General features: G+C 44.5%; 2 protein-coding genes across 2 annotated transcripts; one reads left to right on the top strand and one right to left on the bottom strand.

Moving 5' to 3' along the window:
* Nucleotides 1-430: 430 nt before the first annotated feature.
* zwilch (zwilch kinetochore protein) lies at nt 431-14,291 on the top strand. The gene is made up of 19 exons (XM_088922513.1): nt 431-581; nt 2,062-2,110; nt 2,578-2,673; nt 4,159-4,271; nt 4,614-4,816; nt 5,483-5,562; nt 5,702-5,857; nt 6,117-6,188; nt 6,518-6,611; nt 7,187-7,239; nt 7,331-7,445; nt 7,941-8,020; nt 8,273-8,429; nt 8,803-8,831; nt 8,934-9,070; nt 9,212-9,307; nt 9,685-9,803; nt 10,749-10,852; nt 13,880-14,291. The coding sequence occupies exons 1-18, from the start codon at nt 532-534 to the stop codon at nt 10,838-10,840; spliced, it is 1,791 nt and encodes a 596-aa protein (XP_088778639.1). The 5' UTR covers nt 431-531; the 3' UTR covers nt 10,841-10,852; nt 13,880-14,291.
* Nucleotides 11,505-20,744, bottom strand: lctlb (lactase-like b). Its single transcript, XM_088922514.1, has 13 exons — nt 20,618-20,744; nt 19,615-19,775; nt 19,271-19,358; nt 18,378-18,487; nt 17,767-17,895; nt 17,551-17,646; nt 17,293-17,347; nt 16,855-17,020; nt 16,227-16,497; nt 15,562-15,688; nt 15,130-15,329; nt 13,670-13,733; nt 11,505-11,629 (listed from the first exon to the last, which is right to left on the bottom strand). The coding sequence occupies exons 1-13, from the start codon at nt 20,742-20,744 to the stop codon at nt 11,514-11,516; spliced, it is 1,710 nt and encodes a 569-aa protein (XP_088778640.1). The 3' UTR covers nt 11,505-11,513.
* Between the last annotated feature and the right edge of the window lie 1,460 nt (nt 20,745-22,204).

The raw sequence follows: 22,204 nt of genomic DNA on the forward strand, positions 1-22,204 counted from the left end.
TTCTCGGACAGTATATACATCCGACACTGACCGACTTCCGACAAGATCACTTTCTGCCACCTACGTTCCTATAATTAAATTCTTTGTCACAATTAAAGCAGCGAACGGTTTAGACTTATTTTTTTAAACACGATAACCTATTCCTTTTTTGTTTTCATGTGGTGAGAAAAGAGCTTTCCGAGAAAGCATGGACTATTTTATTTCTCAGGGCACTCTCCTGGCGTAGGAAAAATTCCGGAAATCCGAACTACTTTCAAAGAAATATTTGTTCGCTCTAAATTTATTTTATTATTTTGATTTTTACATCAAATTATTCTGGAAATACACTGAATAAATCTAATAAATATTTAAGAAAAACTATTTTCTTAGTTTCGACGTCGGGCTGGTGACGTACGTATGACGTTATTGCCCGCGCTGTTTGGATCAGGCAGGTAGTGTTCTGGGCTGTGGCTGTAGTTTAGTTTGTTCAGTTATTTTGTATATACAATAAAATATTATTGAAAAGATTACTGTATTTGAAAGACAGTAAAGATGGTAATGAAGATAATCACCGAAACGAAGAAGTTCGCTCAGTTTCTTTTGTGAGTTGTTGTTATGTGTTGCTTAGAGCATCCATTTCTGTATGTCATGGTTTTGAATACAAATCGTCTTGTGGAAAGTGTCATTTAAGTTACAGTGTTCAATTGTATAAATTCCATACCCAGAAGCTATACCTGTAAACCTTTCCTTTAATCTTGATGTTGTATATCATCCTGGACTCGTTGCGATATTGATACCTTGCTAATGGAATGTTTTCAGTGCTTTGCCGTGAATGAAAGTCGAATCGCCAAAAAAGTGCCCGACCTGGTCATGAATCGAGCTCCGATTCCTCCACGAAAACACGCCAAAGGATTTTTTATTTTTATTTTCTAAAAGCCAGATTCCGATCTTTGTTGTGTCTTAATATATTGAGTGTTTACGCAGTGTCGTGGGATCAAATAGGAAGGTTCTCTTAGAGCCTTGAGACGAGTAATTCACTCAAACTGCTCTAGTAAATGTCCGGCTGGAACTAGAGAACATGTAATAAAAATATCATTCTGTCTCTAAAAAGCTTTTATCTGTACAGCCGTTAATAAAAGGGACATAAAATATTTCAAAATTTAATTGTATTTAGATTTAAATCGACGATGAGACTTGCATTATTTGTAATAATCTCGGTTGTACATTACCTGAGATTTGCTACCCACCCGACCCAGTTTAAAACGCGCTGACAACCCACTGAAGCGCAGTTTAACTGTAAAATGGCTGTCGTAGTTCTGTTGATGTGATTTTAGTTACTACGACTACAGGTTTTACCTGGTTGTGAGTTAAGTGTTTGTGTCATACTTGTTTAAAATGTTGTTGACTTCTGAAAGCACTATTTTTCCAGGACTGAAAAGAGTGGAGAGTATAACAATTATACCATCAAGTGCCTCTGGTTCAGCTTCTCTGTAGTCCAATAGCCAGTCCTGGATGTACGTGCAACAAAACCCCACCAATCAGTCAGTGTTATTCTTGTTTAGTGCCTTTCAGTCCAGAGTATTCTCCTTTACATAAATTATACATCTGAAATGCACAGGCACAGACAACACAATAAATCCATGTAGAAATGAGAAATTCAAGAAAGAAATAAATGAGTAATTTAGGCCCGTGAAAACATGTTTTTAAGGTGAGATTTAAAAGCATCAACAGAATAATCCCTCACCCTCAGGAAAGGTCAGTATAGAGGAACCGATCAGCCCGGCTCCTAACTTGTGTGTTTTTGGGAAAAGGGATGAAACCAGACCTCCGTTCACATGGGCACCCCAGGCCAGAATGGAACCCGGGACCCTGGAGCTGTATCTATGTTAGAGGTGTTAACCACGACACTGTTGTCCTCAGGAACTGTTAGGGGTTCACAGCTCAGATTTCAGACTTCATGTAAATTCATTTGTACTTGGGTTGTGCAGACTTCCATCTGAATCTGACTTGCTGAATTCACAGGTATGACCATGTTTTAATTAATTTAATGCAATGAATTTGTTGGGTTTTTTTTCATTTAAGGGGTTATCAAGAGGAATGTAAGGACTCAGTAGATCCTGTCTTCTATGAGGTAAAACCCTTGTGTTTTGAAATGGCTGTCGTAGCTAATTCAGAATATATTACGGAGAGCCACACACAACCCATGTATTGAACTATCGAGCTGGACCCATTTATAGGATTTCAAGCAATATGTCCTTCAATAATGGCCATGACAATGACATTAGTTACATTCGTAACATTATTGAAATAGCAGGCATTATTAATAATCCTGCAGCTCAAGTGGTGTATAACATACCTATAGGTAGCATGGTTTAGCATGGTAGTTTCTGTGCCACGTGTTGCTTCTGTTTTTACTCTGTATGTATTTAATGTCTTTTTTTATCCTCGTTTGGGTTCTTGTGTTGTCTCATAGCAATGTCTCCTCTTCTGTTGGCCACTCTGAGGCCTGCACTGTTGGCCCTTTTCAGTTCATTGATTCATTCATGGATTGACTGAATATTTTCCTGTTTTTTTCCACCCACCGTATTTAATTGCCAGGATGAGCTCCAGATCCAGATCACAGGCCAAGGAAGCAGAAGCCCGCTGCGCAGCTTCTGGAGCGGGAACCAGCCTGCGTTCATCTGTGAGAGAGCGGTGCGTACTGCTGCCGGCTTCCTGGGCACCTCCACTGGTTTGCCCTGTTCAGGCCACGCGTGCTGAAACCTGCTTTAATTGGTCCTCTTTATGACACGTTGGAGTCTGCGAGATTGTCCTTTGTTTCGGAGTAGATAGATACTCTATTAATCCCGTGAGGGAAATTGCAGTGCAACAGCAGCCAGGCAAAGTCAGCACGGCACAGTACAGCGTAATGATAGATAGATAATACTTTATTAATCCCGTAGGGAAATTGATGTGTTACAGCAGTCCAGCCCAAGACAAGCAAAAACAGACATCAGAATAGTTATAAAACAAAAGACAACAAAATAAATAAATAAAAAATAAATAAATACATAGGTGTGTGCAAAATGTGATGATCATAGTCACTGTAAAAACAATAAAATATGTGCAAAATGTGCATAGGTTTATACAGACTGATTGTCCAAAAAGTACAATGGAGCAAACATGCTGTCCATAGACGAGCAAATGAAGGGCTAACAGTCCTAGCCTTGGGCAGTGTTATACACCCTGACAGCCGCCGGGAGGAAAGACCTGCGGAAACGTTCCCTTGAACACCGTAGCTGGAGCAGTCTGTTGCTAAAAGTGCTCCGCTGCCCAGTAACAGTCCCATGAAGCGGATGAGAGGTGTTGTTCATGATGGCTGTGAGCTTGGTCAGCATTCTCCTCTCAGCCACCACCTCCATGGGGTCAAGGCTTATCCCCAACACAGTGCCAGCCTTCTTGATAAGTTTATTGAGCCTATTTGCATCTTTTGTCATGATGCTGCTGCCCCAGCACACAACAACGTAGAAGATGGCCGCCGCCACCACTGATTCATAAAAAATGTGTAGCAGTGTTCCACACACACCAAAGGACCTGAGCCTCCTAAGAAAATAGAGTCGGCTCTGACCTTTCTTGTACAGGGTGTCAGTGTTACCAGACCACTCCAGCTTATCATCCAGGTGTACCCCTAAGTACTTGTAGGAATGTACGCCCTCTATGTCCTCACCCTGGATGGAAACAGGGTTCAGCGGAGACTTATTCCTTTGAAAGTTGAAGATCATTTCTTTGGTCTTGCTGGTGTTAAGCTGGAGATGGTTAAGATGACACCACTCCACAAAGTTGGTAATCAAGCTCCTATATTCCTCCTCCCTCCCCTCTCTAATACACCCCACAATTGCAGAGTCATCCGAAAACTTCTGCAGATGACATGTCTCAGAGTTGTACCTGAAGTCAGAGGTGTAAAAGGTGAACAGGAATGGAGCAAGGACAGTCCTCTGTGGAGCCCCAGTACTGCTAACAATCTGTTCGGACACACATTTCTATATAATACAGAATATGCAAAAATAAAACAGAATGTGCAGTGCACAAAGAAGATGTATTGCACAGTATAGATATATTGCACAATAAACAAGTTGTGGGGGAAAAAAGGTAAAATACTGAGAGATTCTAATCTGAGATTCTGTTTTTTTTTGTTTGGAGGTTCCAACTCCTGCCTCTGAAGGTGAAAATGCGGAAGATTGTCTTCCCAATGCGTCCTTGCTTATGACAGATGAAGAAGCGACACCCCTGCCCCTCTCTGTTCTCAAAGCCAGGTCCTGAGCATTTTGCATGCTTTATATTTTTTTACCTGTTTTTAGACAATAAGCTTTGCTTAACTGTTTTTGCAATTTACAGTAACAACACCTAAATGGGATTATCAGGGCGAGCAACAATCTCGTGAGCTACTGAATAACCCCGCTGCTGAAGTGCACCAGTGTGATCGACTTTCTTCATTTTGAAGATAATTTCTTACTTCTTATTAGAATTATTATTGCTGTTACTTCCTCCTGTGGCACAGCCTCATAGTGCTTCTTCAATAATGTAAATGCAAGAATGGAGATTCAGCAGCTCTTGAAAGGGAAGCCTACACCTGTGTCCTGCTGTTGTTTTTGCAGGCAGGTGATTTCGTGGTACGTACTGTCCCAGAACCCCAACGTGCCGCAGCTGGCGGGCGCGGGGGAGCCGGGTGCAGCCCTGTACCCCCTGTGGGTGCGCTGCGACATGTCTGACCCCGAGGGCACCTGCTGGCTGGGGGCGGACACAATCAGGAGTGGAAGCAAAGTCACTGCAGTCAACCTGCACACCGTCACCTGCAAAGGTATGGTCACGCGCTGCACCTGGGGGCTGTTGATGGCAGCACCCGAGGTCGCGCTCCGTCGGCAGAGGCCTCTGAGTGGCGCACTTGCACAGAGCTGAGTAAAAAGATTTGTTAAAAGCAAAACTCTGTTCGAAGAAGAAAAAGTCTACTTAAGTAACTTGGGTGGCACGGTGGCACAGTGGTTAGTGTTGCTGCTTCGCAGTGCTGGGGCCCTGGGTTCAATTTTGGTCCAGGGGTGATGTTTCTGTAGTTCTTTACTACTTGCTTGCATGGAGTTTGTATGTTCTCCCTCTGCTTGCTTAGGTTTTCGTCAGGGTGCTTCATTTTTTCCTCCCACAGTCCAAAATCATCCTCGTGGGTTAATTGGTCTGGTGTGAGTGTTTGTATGTGTGTGTGTCTGCCCTGCGATGGACTGACGTCCCCTCCAGGGTGTGTCCTGCCTTCTTCCTTTTTCTCCTGTGAATTTTTATTATTTCCTCATTGCTTGCTGTGCTTGGCTCTGGCTGTGCTGGATAAAGTGGGTTAGAATATGGTTTAGAATGAAGTTAAGTAATTAAAGAATGGGTATGTTCTTCTGCTTGTTCTGTTTTTGCTCTTTGCTGTGTGTCATCAAAATTGCCAAATAAGTTCACTTCAAACTATTTACTGTCAGTCTTCTTTCCACAGGTCCAGCCATGAGAAAAGAAACTTTGATTACCCTGGATGAACTGAAACAGGCTCACAAGAGCAGACACCACGCATCTACTGTAAATCCTTTCATCACTTGTTGTTATACTCATTTCAGTCAGAGCAATCGAATGATATCCTCGGGATTAAGTTGCAGTTTGGCGTTGGCCCATGAAAGGCAGCGTTGTTAAAGAGCGTGCTGTTCTGCCTGGCCTGCAGGTGGCGACCAGGGGCTGTGCGCAGTACGACCTGTTTGGCTCCACCGTGGTGGAGAACACCGTGATCGAGTCCCAGAGCAGCGTGACCGTGGACTTCACCTGGAACAGTGTCGAGAGCATCCTGCAGACACCCCCACTCACCTCCACCGCCACCCTGGTCAGCCATTTCCTCTATTTTCAGCACAAACCAATGATTATTTTCCTGGTATTCTAAAGGTGGTTTGAATGTAAGTTTTAGTGGAAATCCTGAGTGGGGAAAAATTGAAATAGTGGATTCGAATCACAGAGGCACTTCAGTAAGGACTCTTGCACTGTATTAATAATAACTTGCATTTCCTTTGCACTTTTCATGCCAGAAGCTTTCAGCTGGGGCCAAGAAGAGTAGAAGCTGAATTTACGTTCTTGTTTTTATGCAGAACATCAAGGTGGCAAGTGGAGACATGCGGAGTCCTGTGTATCAGCTGTACAAGGAGCTGGAGTTCATCCAAGTACGTAGAAAACAAGCGTGTTCAGAGACAACCTGCATCTTTTTCAAAGCCCCTCTCAGACTAAACAGCCTGCGCTACATATTTATAGTCCCTGATGTCAGAAGTATTTTTATGTAATGGTTATAGAAATGCGCATCTTTCAAACTGGTGAAAATAATTAATCTAAAATGTACTGAGGTTTATTTAAACGTGGATCAAAGGGAATTACATACTAGAGGTATTTACATTTCACTTCTTATACATATATTGACTAATTTGTTTTGCTAATTATTAATTTACACTCAAATTAATTGCTGTGCTTGTTTTTTCCTCTTTATCGCCAATGGCAGGTTTTAGCTGAAGGCTTGAGAACAGGCGTAACAGAGTGGCCTGAACCGCTTGAAACCAATCCAGCTGTGGAGCTCACCAAGGCTCTTATAGAGGGTAATTAAATGGCCACAAAGGTCTGGAAGTGAGGGCTTTTGCGTTGTACGGAGTTATTCCTGAGTGCTTTTTGCACAACTTGTAAGGAATACTCTTTAGGGCTCCAAAAAGTGGGTTGTGGGTTCACATCTCTTGTGGAATGTCAATTAAACTTGCCCCAGTAAATGCACTGCTGTATAAATGGATTTCTTCAAGAGGCCATTGTAAGTCGTGATAGGTGAAGTCTTATCTTAACGTATGTCTATACCTGAGCCACAGCAGCTCATCAGGCCAGAGCTCATCCTGGGTTCTGCTGGGTTAAGAGAACTAGAGAGCAAGTGACTCCCCCCTAGACAGGACACCACTCCACCACAGGGATCACCCCTGTCATGCTGGTCCCCTCTGGTACAGCTGGGTGGATTGGAGCCACAGGGGTAGAGTACTTCACTCAAGGTACAACAGCAGTAACTGCAGCAGGGATTTGAACCCACAGCCTCTGTTATGATTTCAAAGGCTTACTCTATGCTGACTTCATTTCCAGTAAAATAAATGTTGTCTTTTTCAATATCTTGAATATTCTTTGCTGAATGTTGTAGATCTAAGGAATAAAGTGAAGTCCGTTCAGAACCAATCAGCGAAAGAGAAAGAGGTAAGTTTAAGAAAGAATAAAATGATGCTTTTCTCCTTCAGTCTGACTACAGGTCTGAGTACTCATGCAACACTGTCGTGTTTTGTAACAGCCAAAGAAAGAGATGAATGATTCGAACACTGTGGACGGCTCAATCCGGATCGCTTTCCTCACGGAGCGGGGAGATCTGGATTTCGTAGAGCAGCTGTGGTCAAAAATGAGGAAGAGTATGTCACCTATATTAAAACAGGAACTGTGGCATTTGACCTTAGGGACTCAAGGTGTTAAGCTGATAATGCAAAACAAGGGGACTGGGTTTTTGTTTAAGTGTTTGCTCCCTAAATTAATTAATTGATGGGTTGGGCTATGGGTGTCTGGAACAAGCTACCCAGCCACATTGTTGAAGCCGATACCCTGACTTCCTTAAAGAAATGCCTGAATGAAATTTTTGGATTAGTTAACTAGCAAGATGGGTCGAATGGCCTCTTTTCCTTTGAACCTTTCTGTTCTAATGGTGATTATAAAGCTGTGTTGTATTGTAGCCTTCAAGAAGTGGAATGATAACTAAGAAGTGGGTGAAAGGGGTCAGCATGGACTTGTGAAGGTGATACAGTACTTAAGAGCATTCCTGTGTCACAGCATTCTAAAACATTGCACAGCTGCTACTTTCTATAAAACAACTCAATGCCATGGCAAGTTATAGTTTTCTTTTTCTCTCACAGGCGTGACATCTTATCAGGACATTGTGGACTGCCTAACACTGGTAATCCAGGCCTTGAAATTTGGTGACATTCAACCTTGGGTATGTATAAACACCTCGTCCTGTGATATTGATGGCTCCAAGGAGAGGCAGCTGTTAGTGGCTGATGTAAAGAAGTGTAAACTTTTTATGGATTTGATTACATGCAGGGTCTTATATAGCTCTTTACATGAAGAAATTCAAATGCTCTAATGGGCTGAATGTTCTTTTGTCACTGTAACATTTCATGTCCTTGTGACTTAAGTTGCATAGCAGTATTGTCAGAGCTGTGTGTGATGTGTTAATCCTTGTCAGATTCACAGGGGCAGCAGCAGCTCCCTCAGTAAGCTCGTCCTTCAGTCCTACCATGGTCAAATGGGCTCTGTCTCTCTCACTGGACTGACTCCAGTCCACATGCTGCTGGAGGTGGGCCTGGACAAGATGAGGAAGGACTACATCAACTACTTCATAGGTAAAGTGTCTGTGGGATGCAGGCCTATCTTTTTGCAGTCTGAACCATTTCAGGTTTTGCATGCTGCATATTATTATACAGTATGTAGGTCAATGCTATGTACAGAATGCTTTATTTTTTATGAATCTGAAAATTAAAGTTTAACCTTGCAAAATGCTGTGCAATAGGGGCTTCTTACTTCAGTTTTTGACTGCCACTGGTATATATACGACTATTGTTATACACTGATTTCCTACGTAGCGTGCATCATTATGGCTGTGACAAACATCATAAATCACTGTGCCTCAACTTTATCAATAATAAAGAATACAAAAGCAGGAGCAGAGTGAAAATAGAACAGATGTTGTTAACTGAATTTCTTTTTTTATTTCAGGGCAAGAACTTTCAACATTAAACTACCTGGTAAGTCTTGTCATTTGAAAGATGTGGAATCTGATATATATTAATTGAATAATGTAGGTTTCAGAACAGCATTGTTGATGGAGCTCTTGTTTTTTCTTCCAGAGTTATTATCTCAGCTCAGAAGTGGATCTTCAGGAGCAGGTGGAGCGAGTGAAGAAACTGCACCATCTGCTGGAGATCGTGGTGAACTGCAGCACCTTCCTGAGCCTCTCACACCAACACCTCTTCCCTCTGACACAGTGAGGACTTCTAAAGTGCTTCCTCTCACTAGCATGGCACAGCATTCATCTGTCTCTCAGTGTCAGGCCTTAATAAATCCAGCTTCAGGTAGTGAGCTGCGGGTGGACATTCAAATGCATATGCCTTTTCTTTTTTTTAAGGTCCTGCTTGCAGTTTTACAAAACACACCCATATGACGAAGACCACTCGTTTCAGTTGCAGATCAGACCCACAGTGATCAGCAGCTTCTATCAGAAGTAAGAGATCTGTTATATGGGGACTTTTGGGTTAGAGAAGCTGGTAACTGTAAAAGCGTAGAACAGAGTACTACACCAGTGCCAGAACATGCCAGTCACGTCTTCATACAGAGGTGGTGACTAATGATCTGAGTGCATGGTCTGGAGATGATGCCTTTGATACCAGAGCTTTAATCTTTTGTTTCATGAATTATTTACTGTGAGGTTTGGGTTAAGATTCTCTCGTTGTAGATGTTTCCTATATACACTGAATAAATAAAACATCTGACATGCGTCCAGCCACAGTTGCACGTTCTGGTCGCCTGGGGTCAGACCGAGGTTGCATTCGTGGTCGGTGCTGCTGAGTGGGCCTCTGTCCTGTCCTGTCCTGTTCTCAGGGAGCACCCTCAGACCTGGAGAGTGGAGGTGTCCAGTGGCCACGGGCCACAGGAGGTGAAGACCACATGGCAGCTCAGCGACAAGCCCCCAGTGGACCACGTGGCCTTCAACATGGCAGGTAACAGGCCAGGGGGCACATGTCCAAGACACTCCCTGATGGCTGTATTTCAGTGAGGGTTTTACTGTGACTAATTCCATTGTGGGCACTGAGGGCGATGCATATGCAACACAAGCCCTGTTTTAATATCAATTTAAGTCTAGGGGAAACTTTTTTTTTCTGAAACATAACATTTTAGCAGCAGGGATCATGTCTTTTTGCACGTGACCATTCTTGTTTTCCAGTCATGTTGCTGAATTGGAATACACGGGCCGGGACCGACTCGCATCCTGCTGGTGCCCCGGGCAACAGCTGTTCAATGAAGCCAACCCTTTGTCAGTCAGGCTCCTGATCTAGTTCCCAATCCCTTTAATCCATATTTAATTATTTCGAACCACTGTATTGTTGCTCTGTCATCAGAGCCTCTTCCTCTGCGCGAGCAGTTGTTTCTCTCTCTTAACAGAAGTTCTTCAACACTTCTCTGCTTCTCTGCGCTGTGATACAGCGATTCCCCTTTTCCCCTTTTTGCTTTTTCCTTTCTTATTTTGACCATTTTTTTCTTTGCCCCATTTTCTTCCGGTTTTTCCCTTTTTCTTTGTACCACTGTTCCCCTTTTATCTTTGTACTTTTTTCCCCCTTTTCTGGAAATCTGTATTTCAGCGTTGGCTCACCAGCCTCCCCTCTTTATTATTTTTCGGCTGGGAGCCTGGTTTGTTTTGAAGAAAGCTCCTCGCGAACTGTCCACTTATCCTGCCTGTATCAACTCCCACTTGTACTTCCTGATCCTGCCACCCAGCAGCGTTTCTGTGCCATCTTAAGCTGCACACCGAAACCCGCACTTGGGTTCGGCCATTGATCACACTGCAGCACAGTCCACCGCCAGCTGCAGCATACCCACCGCAGCAGTAGGTGAACTGTGGGGTTTAATGCGTTCGACCTGACCGGTAATCCTTGATTGTGTTGCAGATGTCCCCTTTGAAGTCACTGTAAATGGAGAAAATGAAGAGCCTATGTATTTCACCACAGTCATCAGCTGTAGCCAAGTCAGCTTTACTTGAATGATTTCAAAGGTATGTTAAGTTTCATTTAATTCCAATGATTAATAACTGTTGTTTTTTATTAAATAACACTGTAATGCAGCATAATATACAGGGAACGTAGTTTTCCAATTTAAAACAGTTGTTTTCACCACTTCTTGTTCCTCTGAGATATACATGTACAGTATACAGAAACATTTTAGCTTTGGAATAGCTTGACATGCACTGGTTATTGTCATTTAAAAAAAAAACTCTTGTCATTCATAGGATTTCTCCAGATCTGTTCTGTGTTCAGTTGTCTCAGCTAAAGCAAGATCTGTTTTCTAAAGCAACCAGTTTGATTTACCTCACATCAGACACCAAACCTGTAGTCACTCTTGTTGGAATCAGAATATTTTGGCAAATTTCCCTCTGCATTGTTTAGTTAAAAAAAATAGGAAAAAACGCATCACGCTGGGACTTTCAGGAATGCTACTCATGAAAAGTACCCTAAAGAAAAGCAGTATCGAGAAGCACCACCACTTGCATATATATATATATCCAGACTATATTGCTGGTTATTGTTTTTCTTGCATTATTACACAAATGTCAGAAGAGTTTTAGTGTGTCTGTTTTTTTACTGTGAAATGGAGACTTTCCCGCTGGGTTTTGTATGCAGTTGGCCACCTGACAGTGACCCTGGTGTAGCGGTCATCTAGTTGCGTCTGCGGAGAAGAAACATGAGGAACACGGCACTGAGCAGGATACAGAGGGTGCACACAGTGGGGACGACGATCTCTGTCACCATTTCCATGTGGCTGATCAGGGGATCTGAAACACAGCAGCCAGCCATTAATTTGACAGAGGGCCTCAAGGCTTCTTTTCATACATAACACATTTCATACACCCTACAACTACAGAAACAGGATTTTTTTAAATCTGTGATGTTTCGGCTTTCCTTCATTCTTCTTTTCACTTCATCACTGTGAGACTTATCACGTAAGGCTTTTTGCATCTGCCTTTGTTCACTGTGTCTTCCTGAAGACTAGCGCGTTTAACACACACGATGCTATCCAGCTCTCAAAGGGTTAATTATACATTAGCGTGTGAGTGCATGCTTACCATGAATTAGTCTTAGAATATTGGCAGCAGTAGTCCGCTGTTCCTCTGATAAAGGAAAAAAGGAATTACTGGGAAGGTCAGTTTGGAGCACATTAACCCTTTGAGGACTGTGATGGCTAATTGGTGTAGAAATCGCCTGAGGAGAAAAGGCTGCTCATTTTGACTAGCCAGCCTGCAGACAATGATGGAGATCAATGGGAAATATGCTGATTGTAAGTAATATGATCCCTACTGAAGGGCCCTCTCATTTCAAGGCATTATCAACTAAGCACCTGTGACTCTTATTGCACTGTTCATGTTCCCATCAGTCCCCAGAGGCAACATTTAGACACGTGACTGAAGAATGATTACCAAAAAGACTTCACACTTCTCCACTCTCCACACATATTTTGCATGGAAGAACAAGCCAATTAAATAAGTGACTGAGAGCAGTCCTTCCAACTAATGAATGTAAACAATTTGGATTCAACGAATTTCAAGTGCTTGCAAGATGAGAGATTATCTAATCTTTCATTTGTAGGCAGCATAATTTGGATCTGTTTTGGACTGTAAAAGCACAACTAATTGTAACGCACATACAGTAGTACACTTTTAAAAATGACAGTGCAATTCATGTGTAACAGGCAGGGAACAGCACTCTTCTATAAAATTCACAGGGTCCTCTGCAGGGCCTCAGTAGTAATTGGAATATAGAAAGCTTGGAATTCTAGGAATGGCCTGGCTTGAGAGATTGAAATAAGCATCTGGTTGTTTTTAACCAGGAAGGGTTGATTAGAAAGCCCTCAAAGAGTTTGATGTGAAAACAAACCAGTGAGCTTGTTTCAACATTTCATTTAAGATGTAGTGAAATAATGCTCGTAAAAAAACAAAACAAAAGGCACAGCACACTGAAAGAGTGGAACCACAAATACGAGACTGGCGTATGGCAGCGATGTTGTTTTGTGCCCTTCATAAAATGATCTGCGTGTTTTTCATCAAGGATTTGATGGATTGCAAGCCCAATTCTGGCTAGAATTTTCAAACTAGGTTAGGGTGCAAACAAAACAACATGCCAGCATGCTGTATGTTTCATATCGCCAACGTGAAAAACCAAAACAAGGAACCGATTGTCATTTGATCCCTAGTACCTAAACTTCGTCATGCACTGGCCAAACCTTTGGCATTTCTGCATTTTCCTGATTTTCCTTGGATTTTCTTCTAGCTGGAGGGGCAAACAAAGAAAAATCCTGTTAGATGTCTAGGACCGCGTCCATCGTTTTAGCCTCAGCTTCAGGGCTCATGGCTGGTGCCTCGTGGATGATCATGAAATTGAGCATATTTTTTAGAAAGCGATGATCGTGATACACAAATGCAGATGGTGGGGGGGAATCTCACTGACCAATTTGCATTGACTAAAGCTCAAAGGCGGGGATGGAAAACACGTGTATTAAATTAACAGCTTTGTATAAATGTACCCAACTTGTTTGTTTCCTTGTTTTCTTGCTAGTAACATCAGATGTTACTGATGTTTTGCACTCTAGTTTTTACATCTCTGATTTGGATAAAAGTTACCATGTGGAGAATCTAGTGTACAGTGCAGTATAAGTCCTGTAAGAGCATCAGGAAGACCGGTGCTAAATACCATGCTAGCCCCTCCCGCTGGGAGGCAGAATATTTCTTTTGTTTGCCCCAGCTAGTTTCACTCATCATCTATCCTTGTCCCTCTGTTCTTGTGCTTCAGCTTAAACAAGTGGAGTTTTATTTACTGACCTGCGGCTAGAAGCTGGTTGCTGGTTGAGCACGTCTCTGTGGCCTTCCGCTTCCAGTTCTCCACCTGTCGTGATCAAGAGCTCTATTGACTGCGCAGCACAGAACAGCAGTGGCATGGAGGAGTCTCTTCACTCTCGAAGGGTCATACCGCTCTCGCCATGCCCAAGGCCAATTACAAAAAGACTGATGTTGCCTCTTTTTTTTTTCCAGGTCATTCCCTATGGTAACACTATATAAAACCGCCCAGCAGTGAGTCACCTTCGTGGATATGCATGTTTTTACTAAGACTGGGGGGGAAATATGCAGCTTCTCTTGCGAACATTTTGCAGGTCTGTCCAAGCACGAAGCTGAAATGCCTGTGTTCGTTAGGAATCCCAGGCAACCAACAGAAACACAGAGCACTTACTCCAACGAGCACAGCACAGATATCCTGGATGTGTCTCTCTGCTTCGCCAATGCGATCAGTTATGGGGAAACAGAAGAAAAAACAGGCTGTGCAGCGCAAGGTGGGCAACAGTACAGCGACAGCCCTCCCCACATCAAGGCTGCTTGTATTTTTACAAATTACTCTCCAGACTAATTTAATTTTCTAGGGTGAACACTCAAACTTAATGAGTTTCCCACAGCGCTCACTTTTACTTCTTGTCTTGTATTTTTGAAGTGTAATAAAATGCCATTTGTTCTGTGCTGTTTTGTAGTTGTTTCAAAATAATTAAAAAGAAATTAGTAATAATAATAATAATTCATAATTGCTTACACTTATATAGCGCTTTTCTGGACACTCCACTCAAAGCGCTTTACAGGTAATGGGGACTCCCCTCCACCACCACCAATGTGCAGCCCCCACCTGGGTGATGCGACGGCAGCCATAGTGCACCAGAACACTCACCACACACCAGCTATCAGTGTGGAGTAGAATAGAGTGATGAAGCCACGTCATAGATGGGGATTATTAGGAGGCCATGATTGGTGAGGGCCAGGGGGAAATTTGGCCAGGACGCCAGGGTTACACCCCTACTCTTTTCGAGAAACACCCTGGGATTTTTAATGACCACAGAGAGTCAGGAACTCGGTTTTACATCTCATCCGAAGGACGGAGCCTGTTTACAGTATAGTGTCTCTGTCACTATACTGGGGCATTAGGACCGAGGTAGACCACAGGGTGAGCGCCCCCTGCTGACCTCTTCCAGCAGCAACCTCAGCTTTCCCAGGAGGTCTCCCATCCAGGTACTGACCAGGCTCACACCTGCTGAGTTTCAGTGGGCTGCCAGCTGTGAGTTGCAGAGTAATATGGCTGCTGGCATAAGGAATTAGTAGTCGATGTCCCTTGCCTAATTATTAACTTAAGTGCTTAAGAATTGTAAGAATGCGGTCTGAGCCGAGATCCGTCCCCTGGGAATGTGGGTACAAATGGGAAGTGTGCCTCTTTTGCCCCCCAGCGCAGTGCCTGCGGCTCTTACCTCCCTCTGGTTGGGGAATCCATTGGAGCTGATGATCCTTTTGTAGTACTGGACGGAGGCCTTGGGGTAGCGCGGCTTGTTCTTGTTTCTGAAGTCCACGTAGTACAGGCCGAACCTCTCGGAATAGCCCTCGTCCCACTCGAACTTGTCCAGCAGCGACCAGGCCGTGTACCCCTTCACGTTCGCGCCATCCTTGATGGCTGACAGCAGGAGGGACAGACAGACAGGTGGGAGCTGTAGCTCTTCCTGAATCTCTTTTATGGAGAGACTGTTTTTAAAAAAATCTAAATGCCTGTGGACTAAAACTAGGACTTGGGCTGGCGAAGCCCATTATCAGATAATCCTCCCAGCCACCCGAACTTCCAGGCTGAGATGTTATTTACTGTTTATATACTGTACATGTTGCCAGGTGGAAGACTGGTTTTTGCATACCTTTCAGCATCTCATTAATGTAGTCCTTATAGTACTGTATTCTCCAGTAATCGCAGAGGTCTGTACACATCATCTTTTCTGACACTCCATTCTCTGTCACGTAGACCATAGGATTCCCATACTGAGTCTGAACAAGAAATGGTCAGCGCTGAGGTGATATTGAAAATGTCATAAAACGCCCCCCCCCAAACATGGTTCGTTACAGCCTGATGCCCATAATTGACTAACTACAGTAGAATATCGTCACACTCCTCTTTTTGGAAAAAAAATCGAACGTGTCATGTGTTCTGTCTTGTATACATGAAGTACAACGCCGTGTCTGTAAGCATTCCCGGTTAAATGCATATTGTTTTCACCGTTTCTGTGACGCAGCTTTCCAAACTTTTTTTTTTTTCCGTGGTGTTAATAAACTTCCGTAGCATAAGTCTTTACTTTTAGCAATGATGTCCTTATCCAGAGCTATTCTCTGTGGAGGACCCACTCCAACATGATCTTTTGGTGATGGCAACACGTAGTTAAAGGTCCACCTTACCTTTATGGAATGGTGACCTGCAATGAGAAATAATTCTACAGGAATTATGAAACCTCTCACGAGAGCCCCTTTGGTGTGGGTTTTAACCGCGCGTGATCGGTGTGTGAAGGGGGCAGTGGCGGGGGCGCACTACCTTGATGAAGTTGAGCAGGCGCCGGAAGCCCCAGGGCACCGAGTAGAGCCACTCGGACCCAGGATCAGGCCAGCGGGGGTCCACCAGCTCGGCCAGGTCTCGGTCAGTGAAGTAGCTGGGTCCTTCGCTGGACATGTAGTTCTTCTGGGAGATGTAGCGAGTGGTGAAGTGCCCGACGCCCAAGAAGTCGCAGGTGCCCTTGATGTAGCTCTTCTCCTGGGATGAGAAGACCGGCAGCCTGGAGCTCCCCAGGCCCTGCTGTGCACTCTTCCTCCCTGCAGGAAACGATAAAGTCACCCCCGAGAAGAGGCCATTCGACGCGCCTTAGTAGTTCACTAACTTGGTAAATAATTAGAACACTGATCCAGGCAGCTTATCAAGCATGGATAATGTTCCACTGGTCTCAGACAGCAGTGTCTGTTGCAGTGCTTGTATTGCTCATACCTGAGAAGATAATTCAGTCAGCATCTATATTATTCATCATTAACAGATGAGGCTATAGATACAAAGCTCATTTGTCCAAAAATGTGCTTAAGGTACCATCGCCAGAAAAGGCTTAAAAAGGCGTAGACAAAATCGAACAAATCCGCATTGGTCTAGCTTATCGCTTGATCTACAGCACTGTAACTTGCCAACATAGTCTTTCATCACTTGAGGGTAGTCGCCGTTAAAAATAGGAGTGGCAAACCATCCGAGATAGAACTGGACGTATCTCTCGGCCGCCTCGATGTCTTTCCGGCTGGTGATGTCGACTGGTTCTCCCCAGTCCGCGGCCAGAGAGATTCCCACGAGGCCTGGAAGAAAGGACAGGACTCAGCCAGAGCATTCCAGAGCACTCCTCCTATCCTACAGAGGGCTGTGGTAGTGGCGCTTGACAGTTTTGCACAGAATGTGAGTGGTTTCGGTTTAAGGATGTAATCTGGAGCATTTACTGTTGGGCACATAGTTACAACAACGCAGGTGTCTTGACAGTTTGTCCTGATACTGTCTCCAGTTTTTCCTGCAGTACCATTGACCCAAAAATGACCAAAAAACGTGTTGGGAATACCGTCCTGAAACAGCATACCTTTCTGTTTCCTCCGCCACTGCATATCATACGTGTGCCAAACCTTTGCGTGTGCCTGAAATTAGAAGAGGAGACCAAAAGTATAAATTAGGGATTATTTCATTTGAAAACTCGCAAGGGGCAAGCTGTCATAAACTATAGAAAGTATCAGTGATTCTTACTGTATTTATTTCCTGCAGAGCTGTGCACACATTATGATTGAATGATTTGGAAGGTAGCTTGGTTTGACAGCAAGTTGCTGCTATCACCAGACCTCACCTTTATAATGTGATGAGCTGCTCTGTAAGGGCCAGTGCCCCTTAACCTCAGCCCAGGTGCGTGTTCCCCTGTTTCGTAGCCCTCCACGGCTATAGACTGCAAAGAAAAAAGGATCCACATAATACAACTTACTCAGAAAGAAAGGGGCACACTCCAGTATTTCAAGCCTGTGCATTCAAACCATATTTTCAGAACAGAGTTTGGTGTTTGACATACCCATGGATTGTTGAATGTGATCCAGTATTTCACTCGGTTTCCATACCTCTCAAAACACAGGTTGGCGTAGTCATTAAAGTAGTTGACCATGCTTACATTCTGCCACCCACCGTACTTCTCTTGTAAGACCTGTGAAAAGGCCGAACAAAATGGAGTGCTTCAGCAGGTTATTTTGAAGTGCAGAACTTTCATTTCCCGTATTAGTGAGCAGATGTGACTGCTCATTTCTTTCCAGATGTATGCTGGAATATAGGGTCTTCATGTCAACAGCACTGTGCTGTCTTGAGACAGCGGGGTCTTCACGTCCCGAGCAGCTACCATCCACTCATTCCTCTTGAATGTGACCTCATCTCAGGAAGAAAAGCCCAGTTCCAGACAAGACATGAGGTAGACCTGGGGAGTTCTGTCAGCAGGGATTTCTGCACTAGCAGGCAGCCTTGCTAATTCCTGTCCACCCTGCTTGATCCAAACAGTATTTCACTCCTCTCAGGCACTCTGAAGTACTCGCTTGACCCAGCTGCTGAACGCCTGCAAGAAAGGCTCCCTATGTAATTGACCAGGAGAGCCATGGCTGCCCCACCCCCTCTCCAGCTCTCCAGCTCTCCACCCACCTGAGGGAGGTCCCAGTGGTACAGGGTGACGATGGGGGTGATCTGGTTCTCCAGAAGAAGATTAATCAGGTCGTCGTAGTACTTTATCCCTTTCTCGTTCACGTGGTCGGCTAGAGAGAAAATGCACACTGGCCTGAAAAGCTGGCTCTTAGCACGTCTTTGACATTGTCCATCTCGCTCACAGAAGTGTCATTTTCTACCCCTTCCTACAGCACAGTGGCTTAAGAGCACAGTTTACTGCCAGTGTGCTGCATTAAAATTGTAGACCCGCTTTTATGTTGTAAAACTTTCTTGCTTACATTGCTTTCTGTAAAACCTTTAAATCATTAATGAAGACCCCACTGAAAACTGTAGTGCATTCTCTGTAGAGTAGAAGAGTTTATTGTCATACAGTATGTACATGTGCATTGGAATTCTTATCCACGCTGATCTGTTAGGACACGGTACAGCAGACAACACAGTATGACAGACAATACCAATACCATGTAGACAGTGCATTGCAAAGTAGTAAGTAATAAATAGTGGTAGTATGTACAGTTGCAAACTAACCAGAACAATAAATACATGGTAGCCCATGTCAAAAGCACACAGTGCAGAGGTGAATTGAGCTCTGAGGCACTGCACAGTTAGCTGTTAAGGATGTGCACTGCAGGCGGGTAGAAGTCGTTCTTAAGCCTAGTGGTCTGTGCTTTAATGGTGCGGTACTGCCTGCCAGAGCGAAGGAGGGACAACAGTTTGTGGCCAGAACGGTTGGTTTGGGGGAAAACTGCTATTGCTCCTGATCGTTACAAGGTGTGTCAGTACTGAAAAAAAACATTAAGTTCATTTTTCCTGCTCTGGTGCTGAATAGCTTTTTTTCCCCAATAAAACGCCGACGTATTTTTCTTACTTACATTTGATTCCTGTTGGCATGATTCTAGGCCAAGAGATAGAAAAGCGGTAGTGGTTTAATTTCAGCTCCTTCATGAGCCCAATGTCCTCCTGGGGGAGACAGGCAGAAAGAGGAAGTGGAAGACGGCAGGCTTTACAGCTCCCCGGACCACAGCAGGGGCTCCGGTCCTGGAGCTCCACAGAACCACAGTCGTCTGTAGGCGGAGGGGGGATTAGAGGGACGGACAGATTGCAGCTGAGGTCTTTCTGTTCCTTTGCTGGTTTGCCCTGTGTGGCGTGCGCTGAGGGTTATCCAGGGGCAGCTGCAGCTGGTGGGGAGCAGTGGGCCGCTCTCCCGGTCCCTTACCTTGACCTTGTAGTAGCCGTCGCAGGAGGAGTCTCCCGTCTCGTTGTGGAGCACTTTGCCCTTCTTGTGGGAGAAGACGTCCCAGATGCTCATTCCTTTGCCATCCTTGTCCCAGGCTCCTTCTGTCTGATAGGCTGAACTGCCGGCACCCCACGAAAAACCTGGGGACACGGGGGGCAAACACAGAGCAGAGCCCAGTATCAGTGGGGCTCCTCACACAGCCCCGCCCGGCTCCATAGCGAACTGATCACTTGGAGAGCGATGATGTGTGCAGAGGGCAATCTCTATTGGTTATGCTAATGTCTCACTTGCATGTGCGTAGTCTAGGTGACAGTGAATATATTCAAACATGTTTTACATAGTGCCTGATCCTAGCCAGCACAGCCTTAAAATGACTATTGCATCAAACCTGGATTAATATAACAATACAGAGCTGCTGCTCAAGCCTTATTGACCTTACTGTGTTAATTTCAGCCTGCTCCAAAGCCGATGGCATAGTCATTCACCACCTACACACCTCAGTATGCTGTGACCCATATACCAGACATGCTTGGTAGTGTATAATTGTTTTATTTTTGGAGAGGTTTTGGGGGCTGTGCAAACACCATTGTAGTTATTGGGTGAGTCTAGGTGAGTTCACTGCTCACCTTAATGATAACTTTCAAGCTTACAGCTCTGGCAAAGTCAGTCTTGCAGACATCAAAAAGCTGCATGTGTGGTCTGTGTTTCATTTAATCTCACTCTTACAGCTTGTCAGGAACAAAGCCACACAGAGATCTGACCTTGAAGCAGCTGGTTTCAGGACAGCACATCTTGTATAGTAAGCTCGCGTTCAGTACGAATTGCACTTCCGCACCTTCAACAACAAACGGACCACTGGTGCACGCAGGAGGTGAACAGGAACGTATACTGTCTCCAGGCAAGGGGCTGTGCAATAAGCACCGGCAGTTGTATGAACTGGTGGTGGTTGCAGGTGGTTGCGTGAGTTTCCCAAGAGCCTTACCAGTTGGAAAAATTCCATAATAGAAAGAGCCGCGGTCGTTCTTTGTCCAGTCGAAGTCCTCAGCCGCAGACAGACACAGCACCAGCACAAGCACATGGCTCGCCCCAAGGGCGCAGCGTGACAGCATGGTGTCCAGGGCTTGGTCACACCTGCACAGGGGGAGCACAGGCACTGTCACACTGTCACACTGTCACATGGCCTAGCCCCGGCAAAGCCCCTCGGCTCTGACCTACAGGCATGCCTCATCGCCGCCAGGCGTGAACTCGGGGTCTCTCTGAAGGTCTAGCAGCATGCTGGATAGTCCAGTTCCAGCTCCTGGAGAGCAGCAGGCCAGAAGCCTGTCATCCAGTCTCTTATCATCATCCCCCACTCTCTCAAACCTGGAGACTGTGTGTCAGCTGAGATATCCAATGAACCGGCCAAGCAATTCGCTCAGTTCGTTTTGGAAAGCAGAAGTGTCTCTAGGCCTGGAGGAGCAGGGGTGTCCACTAGAGCTACATTCAGTGCCACAGATCTTTACAATATTTATTTTCTGCCCCGTCCAAATGGGTCAAGAACATGTTTGTGGCTTCCGTGTTTCTTAGAAAAAGCTTGCATTGTAACTACTCTTGTATCAGAAATGGACTATGCAGATGTGAAAATTACTTTTAATGTCAATTAACAAACTAAACATTCCGAAGTCCTGCTGCAGTCACTGAAGACTACTGGGACGGTGGGCCACCCAGTAATCTTCAGCTCTGGTCACCCCAGGTCGAGAATCCCAGTCGATCGAAACCAAACTCACCACTTTGCTCTGCATTCCTTGTAAACCGGCACTTGAAATCAAGCAAAACTCTTCTCTCTTCTTTCCTTGTGGCTGCAGGAATGCAGTGAGAGTCGACACTTTAATGGCATTGAACTGTCTTTATAGAGGTCTTGATCAGCCAGTCAGGATGCTAGATTGTTGGCGGCACATTTTTTCAAGTTCAGCACAAATAGTAAAAGTGAACAGATGAAAGGATAACTTCAAGGGTTGCCTCCCTGGAATCTGTTATACAGGTATACTGTATTTGTAAGTCAGGAATCAGAAATGGAAGTCAGTGTACTACCAAAAGGCTTGATTTATGCAACTCTTTGCTCTATGGGCCACACAACACTCTTCTCAGGAAGTTGCAATTTATCCAACCCTCTGCAGCTAGACTTCTAACTCACACTAGACCCAGGCTACATTATCACTCCTACTCTCAGATCTCTTCATTGCTTGCCTATAAAGTCACACATTCAATATAAGATCTTGTTATTGACTTGTGAGGCTCTTAATAATCCTCATGTGTACACTCCTTCCCTTAGGCTCCATTCAGTTGAAGGTGGTCCTTTGCTCATTGTACGCAGGACTCAGTTTCAGACTGTTGTTGACTGTGCTTTTTCTGTTGCTGCTCCATGTTTATGGAATACCCTTCCTCTGACTCTTCGAGAAGCAGAGTCTTTGGCTGTTTTTAAATCTAACCTTAAAACTAATCATTTTACTATGGCCAGTGTCTGAGCGTCTGACAGCTTGACTTGCACGTGCTTATTTGTTTTGTCTTTCTAACATACATTATCATTCTG

The sequence above is a fragment of the Atractosteus spatula genome, chromosome 7 (genome assembly GCF_055471065.1).
Source record: "Atractosteus spatula isolate fAtrSpa1 chromosome 7, fAtrSpa1.hap1, whole genome shotgun sequence".
In the NCBI taxonomy this organism is placed as follows: domain Eukaryota; kingdom Metazoa; phylum Chordata; class Actinopteri; order Semionotiformes; family Lepisosteidae; genus Atractosteus; species Atractosteus spatula.